The sequence below is a fragment of the Acipenser ruthenus genome, chromosome 5, assembly GCF_902713425.1.
Source record: "Acipenser ruthenus chromosome 5, fAciRut3.2 maternal haplotype, whole genome shotgun sequence".
NCBI lineage: Eukaryota > Metazoa > Chordata > Actinopteri > Acipenseriformes > Acipenseridae > Acipenser > Acipenser ruthenus.
Genome location: NC_081193.1, coordinates 9,700,585 through 9,712,303, shown reverse-complemented (window position 1 = coordinate 9,712,303; position 11,719 = coordinate 9,700,585). Strand labels below are relative to the sequence as shown.

The window sequence follows — 11,719 nt, the reverse complement described above, 5'->3', positions numbered from 1 at the left end:
TGTCCCAGGGGAAAAACAGAGGAGTTCTACAGGTGCTGTCTGAAGAGGTGAGTCTTAAGGAGGCACCGGAATGTGGTCAGGAACTGGGCAGTCCTGACATCTGTAGGAAGGTCATTCCACCACTGCGGAGCGAGGGTGGAGAAGGAGCAGGCTGTGGAGGCAGGGGAGCATAGAGGAGGTAGAGCCAGTCTTCTAGTGCAGGCGGAGCGGAGAGGTCGAGTGGGGGTGTAGGGAGAGATGAGGGTCTGGAGGTAGCTGGGTGCAGTCTGGTCAAGGCATCTGTAGGCTAGTACAAGAGTCTTGAACTGGATGCGAGCGGTGATCGGGAGCCTGTGGAGCGAGCGGAGTAGTGGAGCTGCGTGGGAGAAGCGAGGCAGAGAGAACACCAGACGGGCAGCGGAGTTCTGGATGAGCTGGAGCGGATGGGTGGTGGACGCAGGGAGGCCAGCCAGGAGGGAGTTGCAGTAGTCTAGGCGGGAGAGTACCAAGGCCTGGACCAGGAGCTGGGTGGCGTAGTTGGTGAGGAAGGGCCGGATTCTTCGGGTGTTGCTCAGGAAGAATCGGCAAGTGCGTGCCAGAGTGGAGATGTGCTGGGAATAAGGGAGCGAGGGGTCCAGGGTGACTCCGAGGTTCTTAGCGGGAGAGGGAGAGAGTGTGGTAGATTCCAGAGGAACAGAGATAGAGAGATCAGAGGAGGGGGAGGAGGAGGAGGGAAAGAAAAGGAGGTCAGATTTAGAGAGGTTGAGTTTGAGGCGATGCGAGTGCATCCAGGAGGAAATAGCAGACAAACAGGTAGAGATACTGGAGGGGATGGTGGAGTCAGAGGTGGGGAAGGAGAGGAAAATCTGAGCATCATCAGCATAGAAATGGTATGAGAAACCATAGGATGCGATGAGGGGGCCCAGGGAGCGGGTGTAGAGAGAGAACAGGAGAGGACCCCAGACTGACCCTTGGGGGACTCCTGTTCAGAGAGGGCGAGGTGTGGAGGTTGTTCCACGCCAGGTTACCTGGTAAGTGCAGTTGGAGAGGTAGGAGAACCAGGCCAGAGCAGTGCCAGAGATTCCCAGGTCAGCGAGAGAGGATAGTAGAATAGAGTGATCAACAGTGTCAAAGGAAGCAGAGAAGTCGAGGAGAATTAGGACAGAGGAGAGAGAGGCAGCTCGGGCAGACTTTAGTGAGTTGGTGATACTGGCGGTGTACTCTCCGCTCGAGGGTTTTGGAGAGGAAGGGTAGGAGGGAGACAGGACGGTAGCTCTGGAGGGAGGTGGGGTCGAGGGTAGGTTTTTTGAGGAGGGGAGTGATAGAGGCTTTTTTGAAGGCAGAGGGAAAGAGACCAGACCATTGCAATCTAAATTGATTGTGAGAGCTTGCACTTCCGACACATTGTACAGCTCACCCGGGCACAAACACCATGCATGCTGATGCTTGAGTTGAGCTCTGACAAAGCTACCAAACCCAAAGCTCTGCAGAACCTGGTGGTGGCTCCCATCCAAACACTAGACAGACCCAAGTTTGCTTGGCTGATGAGATCTGTCAAATTCTTAGACCCTAGTTAATTCTGGTTCATAAATTAAAATATGCAAGTTTCTCAGCAGTGACTTTTCAAGTTCATTTTGAAAAAAAATTAAAAATTATAGAAGTCATTTATAACAGCCCAAACCAATCTCAGGCATGTGTGCAGTTTGACTGTACGCTTTGAACAAAGCTGAAAATCTGTCAGCCTGGTGCCCCTTAAAGTTACTTTAAACCCAGTTTAAAAGCCACTGCATTAAGAGATGGCTTTATTATTAGATTTGATTGTGTATTGTATGTCTGAGATGGTAAAGTAGGGAACGCAGTCTGATTGAACTTATTGTGTCATCCTGTCACTATGTGATCATCCATTTTTCCTTCAATAATGACTGCAAAATTAGGGTCTAAATAAGGGTCTTAAACAGCAAAACACTTTACCCATTTTCATCTGTTTCTAGCAAGACTGCAAGTTAGTAGCTTTCAAACATTTTGAGCTGTGACAAAGCCAAATATAGATGCTGTTAAGTGGTCTTGAACCACACAGGGCAATAACATTCAACTACCATCACGCTGCAATTTAATAGATATAATAGATTTAGAGTGCAGTAGCTTCATATAAAAATTATCACGTATCTAAGTTGATGTTGAGAGCTTTCCACTTACCAGTTTCCATGTCTCTTAAAAGAGGTTTCTGCTTTGTTTATTTAAACAAATTGTCAGTCACTGCTGTAAATTAAAAATATAAGTGATCATGGAAAAGTACATTAAAATAACCTACACCTGCAGTATGTACAGGACACGTACATACATACATATATATATATATATATATATATATGGGCAGGAGACTATTGTCTTCATGTATCTCTAGATTCTGAAAACTTGTGGTAAAAAATGGAGTTAGAGTTTCATTGCAATTGCATAGGCACTTCTTTAGATATATTTCACATGCATAGGCACACCTCCTAAATATTGATACTCTGAAAATTGGTTATGACATGCACTAAAGATTGCCATAACCAATTTGATTAGTTGGACATTTCTATGTACAGTACATACATATGGATGTATGAAAAACACCATTTACACCCTCTGTAGGTTGTAATAAAGCAAAGTGTTTATAAAGCCTTTTACCATTGAGAATATTTACAGGGGGGAAAAACCTGCATGAATAGAGTGCATAGTCTCACTGTGAGAAACGGTTGGAATAAAAGCTTGCTAGAGGCCACACTTTGCAAGCACAGATCTTAACTCTGGGGTGCAATTTTCAATTCATACATAAATGAAGCAGAGGAAGCAGGCTGTGACTGCACAGAATATGAAAATGCATAGTAAGCAGGGTTGGAGCTGGGAAAATGTGTTCAAATAACTTTCTGATTTTTCCTGCAAGTTCCTTATCAATTTTTTGTAGATTGTTAGTTTTCCTCATCCTATTTTGACTCTGAATGGATCCCACCTAAAAAATAAACTCCCTTAGCTGCACCTAGGACCAGGTAGATGACATCAGGTAGGATGCTAATACATACACAGGTAGAGAATGTAGTGTGGTGGCTGATGGAGTCAGGACAGTAAATGATCTGTAGTAAAATGTAAAGCTGTAATGCTATTTTCAAAGACTTTCAAAGGTTGTTTTCACTTTTATATGCAGTATACAGTGGCTCTCAAAAGTATTCACCCCCTTGGACTTTTCCACATTGTATTGTGTTACAACATGGAATCAAAATGGATTTAATTAGGAGTTTTTGCCACTGATCAACACAAAAAATAATCCATAATGTCAAAGTGAAAAATAAAATCTACAAATTGTTCTAAATTAATTACAAATATAAAACAGAAAATAATTGATTGCATAAGTATTCACCCACTTTGCTATGACACAGCTAAATAAGCTCTGGTGCAACTAATTGTCTTTAGAAGTCACATAATTAGTTGAATGGAGTCCACCTGTGTGCAAGTAAGGTGTTTCACATGATTTCAGGTTAAATACACCTGTCTCTGGGAGGTCCCACAGTTGGTTAATACATTTCCTAACAGAAACTACATCATGAAGACGAAGGAACATTCAAAGCAAATCCGGAATAAGGTTCTTCAAAAGCACCAATCAGGGGTAGGATATAAGAACATTTCCAAGGCATTGAATATCCCCTGGAGCACAGTAAAGTCCGTTATTAAGAAATGGAGAGAATATGGCACAACTGTGAATCTGTCTAGAACAGGCCGTCCTCAAAAACTGAGTATCCGGACAAGAAGGGCACTAGTCAGGGAGGCCACCAAGAGGCCTATGGCAACTCTAAAGGAGTTACAGTGTTCCACGGCTGAGCTGGGAGACACTGTGCATACGGCAACAATAGCCCGGGTGCTTCACAAAACTGGCCTTTATGGGAGAGTGGCAAAAAGAAAGCCATTGTTGAAAAAAAACTCACATCAAATCTCAGCTAGTGTTTGCCAGAAGACATGTAGGAGACTTTGAGACCAAGTGGAAGAAGATTCTATGGTCTGATGAGACCAAAATAGAGCTTTTTGGCCTCAACGCTAAGCGCTATGTTTGGCGCAAGCCTAACACCGCACATCATCCTGAGAACACCATCCCTACCTTGAAGCATGGTGGTGGCAGCATCATGCTATGGGGATGCTTCTCTGCGTCAGGGCCTGGAAAGCTCGTGAAGATAGAGGGCAAAATGGATGCAGCAAAGTACAGAGAAATCCTGGAGGAAAACCTGCTGAAGTCTGCAAGAAACCTGGGACTCGGGAGAAGATTCATCTTCCAGCAGGACAATGACCCCAAACATACAGCCAAAGCCACACTGGAGTGGCTTAAAAAAAAGGTCAATGTCCTGGAGTGGCCCAGTCAAAGCCCAGACCTCAATCCAACTGAGAATATGTGGAGAGAGTTGAAAATTGCTGTTCACCAAAGGTCCCCATCTAACTTCACGGAGCTTGAGCAATTTTGCAAAGAATGGGCAAAAATTGCAGTGTCCAGATGTGCAAAGCTGGTAGAGACTTATCCAAATAGACTCATGGCTGTAATTGCTGCCAAAGGTGCCTCTACCAAATATTGACTCAAGGGGGTGAATACTTATGCAATCAATTATTTTCTGTTTTGTATTTGTAATTAATTTAGAACAATTTGTAGATTTTATTTTTCGCTTTGACATTATGGAGTTTTTTTGTGTTGATCAGTGGCAAAAACTCCTAATTAAATCCATTTTGATTCCATGTTGTAAAGGCACTCCGTGTGGAGTGTGGGATGCGTCCTATAACCTGGAGGTCGCCGGTTCGAGTCCAGGCTATTCCACTGCCAACCGTGTACAGGAGTTCCCAGGGGGCGGTGCACAACTGGCCGAGCACCTGCAGGCCTGCCTGTAAGTTGCCCAGAGCTGCGTGATCCTCCAACGCTGTAGCTCTGAGGTGGCCGTATGGCGGGCCTGCAGAGTGAAAAAAGCAGACAGCTGACAGTACGTTTCAGAAGATGCGTGTGTCCGTCTTCATCTCTCCCGAGTCAGCGTGGGGGTGGCAGCGGTAAGCCAGGTTGAAATAAACAGTAATTGGGCTTACCAAATTGGTGATTCCAAATTTTAAAAAAAAGTGAAGATGTCTTTTTTGTAGCCTCTGAATGTGGAAAGTAACACCATGAACAATTTAGTACCAGCCTTGCACATAAAGCTACTTTTTTATGACATTAACAGTCTGGGTTTGTTTTCTGACAAAGTAAATTGCAACAAAAGGCAAACCCTTATGTGAATGCAGTAAACCAATAAAATGAAAATGATCATGAGACGTTGAAGATTTAAACATGTGAATGGCAAGAAGAGAACGTTCAGTATAAAGATAGGTTCTCAAATGCCTGGGTTTAACTCCAGCCGTGAGCAAATAGCTTATGACAGAGTGGCAGAATAACCATTTTTATCTTACTTTATGAACACTGCACGGTCCCTGGGGACTCATAGGATGCTAATAAACGAAAGCCTGGGTCTGGAAATCATATTAATGAAGTAGACAGTTTTCCAATTCAACATTAAGCTTCCAATATCCAGCTGATATGCCACAAATTTGTTTTCATCAAGTGACTCATCATGGCCATAGTTTTTTATAGCTCAATAACCATACCGCACAAACAATTTTCTATGAGCGGATTTAAGGGTCTAACTTTTTGGTTGAGTCTGAAATTGAATGATAATAAAGGGTATCCTTCACTTTTATAGCTCATACTAGGGTTGGAAATATTGAAAAAAATGTGATAATTGCAATTATCATGGCGTTTGCTCATTTAGATGCAGCTGGTTATACAAATGTAAAATACAGTAGTCCCTCGCTAAACCGAGGACGGGTTACCTGGGATAAGTACATAAAAATAAAAAAAAAACCTGCACATTTATACTGCTCAATTTTAAATTTATTTTCCTTTTTGCAAAAATACCATTTCTGTAATGTGTTCTTTGTACACATTACATTAAGAATGATACCACTCAAATCCCATGAACAAGATTCAGTAAATTACTTTGGTTCAGGATGCAGTTACTCTCTCTCATTATATATATGAAAATATTGTTTTTTTTGTTTGTTTTTTTTAAATCACCTTAAAAGCCATTTCACTACAGGAAATTTCAGAGCCAAAATGTTACCAGATCAAGTTTGAAATCAAACTCTGCACCAATAAATTGTATACAATTAATTGTAAAGTGTTACGTTGAGTCTTAAGTCTAGTTTATAATTTATTTTTATGCAACCTTACTAGATTGCCATCTTTAATAAAAGTACAGATGGATTTAATCTCAATAGGGAACACCTGCTTTGATCATGCCCCCATCCAGCCCTACTTTTGCCATTCTTGCTCTAAAACAAACCACCCTCCCCCAGACACCTGTAGCAAGAGTTTTTGGACCAATGCAAGTAAAGGGTATTTATTACAATCTTTAAAGTGCATAAAATACATACAAAAAAAACTGTACACATTAAAATACTTAAATGTACATGAAAATCTCTAGTGACAAATAGTTTTGTCTGTGCAAGTGTTATGCCCATTCAAGTATCCATGTTCTTTAACACATTTTAAAAGACTTTAATATAAAAAGCTAGTACTGCAGGAGATGTTATTCCAGAAGAGTATGGCATGTACTACCAACGCTCCTTCAAGTATCACATGAAATAACCAGTTTAATACAAAACTATGAAGCCTGTTTAGAAGTCTGCATCCAACGTGAATGTTTTCTCTGTTGGCTTGGACATCACTCCCATTCTCTGATACTCTCCTACCCGCTTCTCAAAGAAGTTGGTCTTTCCTTCCAATGAGATGTTCTCCATAAAATCAAAAGGATTCTCAACTCTGAATATCTGCAGAAAAACAAATGCATTAGAAAACCTTTCGCAAGAGTACAAATAAATTGGTCCCAAAGGGAACACTCAATAAGTGCCTAGTTAAACCTCAACTGGAATTGGAATACTAAATTTAGAATAAATGGAAGTTGTTTTTAAAAGTGACCATTAAGTGCTTGTCTATTAGTTTTAATGGAGGCTTCAAAATAAGTCAAATCGCTTGGGGGGGGAGGGGGGGGGGGGGGTAATACAATATTTTGTACACTTCTCAAACTAAGTACACAGTAGCTATGTTTCCATCAACAAGATGAACACATTTCACACATATGCAAATCTTACTGTACAAAAACAGGTTTCCATTAAACTGGATTCTAGCAAACAGACAGCTGTACGTAATGACGTCACAAGCTTTAAAAAAAAGGTTGTTGCATAAATTGATCCGAACAAATGAAAAAAAAAGTTATATGCATTTCCATCAATTTTTTTCTAGTCGCTCGCTAGACTAGCATATAAACTCTAGCGAATGTCTGCTAAGAATAACCAACCTCACTGAGCATTCTGGTTATGTAACATGTTGCTGGACTGAAAATGGACCAAGAAGGAAAGATGTGTTTCAAGAATTAACTAAAATTGGACATATGTTGATTCTCCGTCTCTCTAATATATTACACACACACACAGCTGTGCAAAAGTCTTAGTCATGTTGCATTTTTCTACTCTGATGCATTATGAGCATTAACAATTTACTCAAAGCCTCCACTAGTGCTTTCTACTATTATAAACAACCCTGACTTGCATAAAGAAGGAAAAACATTGAGTGAAATAGCTCGCATCACTCGATTTACAAGGTGTGGTATCCAAAGCATAAATCAACAAGTACAGAGAAACATCATCTGTAATAGACAAAGCCAGGACTAGGAGACCCAAAAAGCTGTCTTTTAAAAAAAAAAAAACAAAAAAAAAAAAAAGAGGTTTAATGGAGACATAGCTAGTGACAAGATTCTCATGGAAACTTAAATTCAGATACCTAGATGGATCAAACTTATTCCAACAATTAGCCTCATTTCAGTCACACATAAGCCAAGTCAATAAACTAAATTACCTTGCTGAAACCCAGCTCCAGCATCAGTCTATCAGCCACAAACTCAATGTACTGTTTCATTAAAGTGCAGTTCATTCCAATCAAGTTCACTGGCAACGAATCGGTTAGAAACTCCTGCAAAAAATATATATTGAGTTACTCAAAGCAGGTGTGTAGAGAGGAAAGGAATGGAGAAAAAAAGGATGAAGCATTACATAGATCATTGTTATATTGGCTTTTATAACGTTTTGTTGTTAGTTTACCTTGACGTTAACGTTTTTGATGTTGTAAACATTTTTAAAAAAGGTCACACAATTGTGCCGAGGTGGGAAGTAAATGACAATGTGATTATTTACAGTGCACCGTTTTCAATTTATAATAACAGTGCCAAATAGAAAACAGATGCAGGTGTTTCAGAAGAGATTCTCCTGCCTTTGTGGTAGGCCTACCACTGCAACTGAGCTAAAATTGTGAATGATACTTGAGCTGAAACCAGATCCATTATCATTATTATTAATTTCTTAGCAGATGCCCTTACCCAGGGCGACTTACATTTGTATACAAAAAATACATAAAGAATTACAGTACAATTAAGAGCAAGATACAAAATACAATGACTTCAGTCCTAATAAGAGCAAATACAAAACACAGTATGATTTGATATCGGGGCAGTTCAGGAGCAGATAACAGTGTTGATAGTTACATCAGGGTTAGATACGAGTGCAGGTGAAATACAATATACTGCAGATTGGGTTAAGAGCAGGACTAAATACAGTAAAATAGGGAGCAGATAAGTGCAAGTTAAAGTGCATTAAAGGCAGATCTAGATAACTCACTTACCTGTTCTATCCGGACAGCATCATTGATGATTTCATTTACTTTTTCTTCCGAGGGTTTATGCACTAGGTGCTTGAACATAAGGCATGCAAAGTCGCAGTGCAACCCCTGGAATTAAAAAAAAAAAAACAATTAAGTCAACCACAATTGACACTTGAGGGACAACTGGCAATAGACAGTGGACAGCTACAGAGCCCCAAGAGAAATTGTATGACACATCCACTAGAAGTATGGTACAGTATATTGTTAAAATACAAACCCACTACCAATGTGGACTAAAAAGATCATGGGGGAGACCATCATCATGATTACATTCACTACAAGTGGTAATAAAGCACACCTGGTTTCACTGTACTGTCAGCAGGCCAAGTCAAGCTGTGGAACCACAAGCAGCAAATTAATAATAAAAATAGTAAGTTTTCACAGCAAGTAAAAGAGACCAACCTCATCTCTGCTAATGAGTTCATTGGAAAAAGTAAGCCCTGGCATCAACCCTCGTTTCTTCAACCAGAATATAGAAGCAAATGATCCAGAGAAAAAGATTCCTTCAACTGCAGCAAAGGCCACAACACGTTCACCTGAGGTGTAAAGAAATTTGTTAACAAAACAACTTTAACTAAAAACTTAGTTAATTTGCCATTTTAAAAATCAGTTTCACATTTAGAAATAGTCAAGTGAGCCATTGTTAAAATACAAGTCAAAGGCTAGCAACTCACCATATTGCGCTTCCTTGTTTCCAATCCAGTTCATAGCCCAGTCAGCCTTCCTTTTGACACATGGCAAGGTTTCAATGGCATTAAACAGGTACTCCCTAATAGCAGGGGGGGGGGGGGGGGGGGGGGTTAGAGAGGGTAAAATAGTTTATTTCCACAAAAAGTATGCAACACTTAATTTTAAAATATAGGTGGTAAACATCTACAGTTATTGCAGCCCACCAGTTACGCATTTAAGTCTGTACAGAAGAAAGCCATCACATTTACATGAAGAGAGATCAGGTATAGAATGCATTAGCTGCTCTAAATGTATACATTAAACAAAAAGTACCTCTCTGTGGGATCTTTGATGTAGGTATCAATAAGCAGGCTGTACATTTCAGAGTGGATGTTCTCCATGGCAATTTGGAAACCATAGAAACAACGGGCTTCGGTCACTTGAACTTCCTGGCTAAAGCGCTCCACCTAGTGAGCAAAAATAAAATGAGACCAGGTTCAAATGAGACCAGGTTCAAATGAGACCAGGTTCAAATGAGACCAGGTTCAAATGAGACCAGGTTCAAATGGTTCAGGTCACAGGCTGCAGTTGTCATTGCAGAAAACATACATTTTGTCAAAGCAGCACTGGATACATACCAAATTCTCATTAACTATGCCATCACTCGCAGCAAAGAACGCGAGTACGTGAGAGATGAAGTATCTTTCTTCTTTTCTCAGCGATTCCCAGTGCGCGATGTCTTTGGAGAGGTCAACCTAGTCAATTCAAAAGTATACCAGGAGGTTTTAAATCCAGTCTTCTGCATTAACACTGATCAATGCAGATTCAGGAGGCAATATACATAATATAAGGAACAAACCTCTTCTGCTGTCCAGAAAGAGGCCTTTGCTTTCTTGTACATCTGCCAGATGTCATGGTACTGGATGGGAAAGACGACAAATCTGCGTGGGTTATCTTTCAAGAGAGGCTCTTCTTGGATTTTGTCATTCTTTGTCACCTATAAAAAAAGCCAACATAAATTAACTAGTGGCATTATGCAAGCCTTAAAAAAAAAAAAGTGTACATATAAGCACACACACACTCTCACTTTGACTTACAGTATGAAACTTAGTTACCAGTAGAACATGGGGGCGAAGCATAAACACATGTATTTGATACTATGAAGTAGTACAGTACTTGTATCTACAACTCAAATAAAATGCAAGCTACTGTTATAACCAATAGAAGTATACTGTCAGAATTATTACAAGGACAAATTATAATACCAGTATGACCCCCAAAGGACTGATGCCAGTATTGTGCCAAAACAACAAAACAAACGCGGCCTCTGGTGACAATGCCCGGCTGTCTTTGGCGCCAAGACAACCCCCTCCACAAACACATAGCAACAATAATCGTTTACTTACTTCAGTTAATTCAAAGATTCTCCTTGCCGTTTTCGATGCTAAAATTCTGGTCGTGCTCATGCTTGGAGGCTACAAGAAGTAGAATAAGCTATATTATACAATTTGCTATACATCGGTACTACATCCGTTTAACATTTACGCGATAGCAGCTCGTTAGTTTCTACAATATACCTTATACAATGGTTTACAGAAAACTAACACGTTTAAAGAGAGAAAGAGCACTTACTGTATTCTCCTTATCAGTCAAACAAATGTTTGTCATATTTGAAATTATTGCGTTTTCGTTCTTGGATGACAGTGGAGAGCGAGCAGAAAGCATTTTAGATTTATGTAATTAACAAAAAACTAAACAGAACTGCTTATTATAAATGTATATAAAAATAACTGACACAAACTGAGAAATTAAAAGCAAAAAAAAGCGCCAATTTATAAAGCCTACTGTCAGTAGCTTTTTCTCAATTCAAACAGCACCTACAACGCTCTGCAGTAAAATGACTAGCTGAATTTTTGTGTTCAAATGTATATCTCAAAACCTTGGCGCCAGAAAAGCTGAACCAATCAAGAGACTACTGGAAGTGACAACACCATACGAGACATCCTCGCGAGTAATAAAACCAAACACAACGTCCAATCAGAGTTTAGTATCCAGATTGCGGGATAATTTGAGTTGGTTTTGTAATCTTGGGGGGGAAAAAAGCGCCAAAGAAATATCATTTTAATTTAAACAAAACAATACTTACAATACATCAACGTAATTATTAAAACTATATATATATATGGTTGTGTGTGTGTTTTACAGGTAAAAAGTTATATTTATGCGCTACAAGTATTAGGAATACCGGTAAGCAAGTAAACCATA

At 40.0% G+C, this 11,719-nt stretch overlaps 1 protein-coding gene across 1 annotated transcript; it reads right to left on the bottom strand.

Moving 5' to 3' along the window:
• Positions 1 to 6,397: 6,397 nt before the first annotated feature.
• Positions 6,398 to 11,429, bottom strand: LOC117403249 (ribonucleoside-diphosphate reductase subunit M2-like). The gene is made up of 10 exons (XM_034005261.2): positions 11,087 to 11,429; positions 10,861 to 10,929; positions 10,314 to 10,451; positions 10,093 to 10,209; positions 9,788 to 9,921; positions 9,460 to 9,554; positions 9,188 to 9,321; positions 8,747 to 8,851; positions 7,928 to 8,041; positions 6,398 to 6,843 (listed from the first exon to the last, which is right to left on the bottom strand). Exons 1-10 carry the CDS (start codon positions 11,177 to 11,179, stop codon positions 6,691 to 6,693), a joined length of 1,152 nt encoding a protein of 383 aa, XP_033861152.1. The 5' UTR covers positions 11,180 to 11,429; the 3' UTR covers positions 6,398 to 6,690.
• Positions 11,430 to 11,719: the final 290 nt, after the last annotated feature.

Bases quoted from the DNA above. Each gene is read 5' to 3' on its own strand.
- LOC117403249 (XM_034005261.2), bottom strand. From the start codon at position 11,179: ATGCTTTCTGCTCGCTCTCCACTGTCATCCAAGAACGAAAACGCAATA. The intron at 10,930-11,086 runs GTAAGTGCTCTT...TACTTCTTGTAG, and splicing joins TGACTGATAAGGAGAATACA to CCTCCAAGCATGAGCACGAC. The intron at 8,042-8,746 runs GTAAGTGAGTTA...TATTTTTTGCAG, and splicing joins ATGCTGTCCGGATAGAACAG to GAGTTTCTAACCGATTCGTT.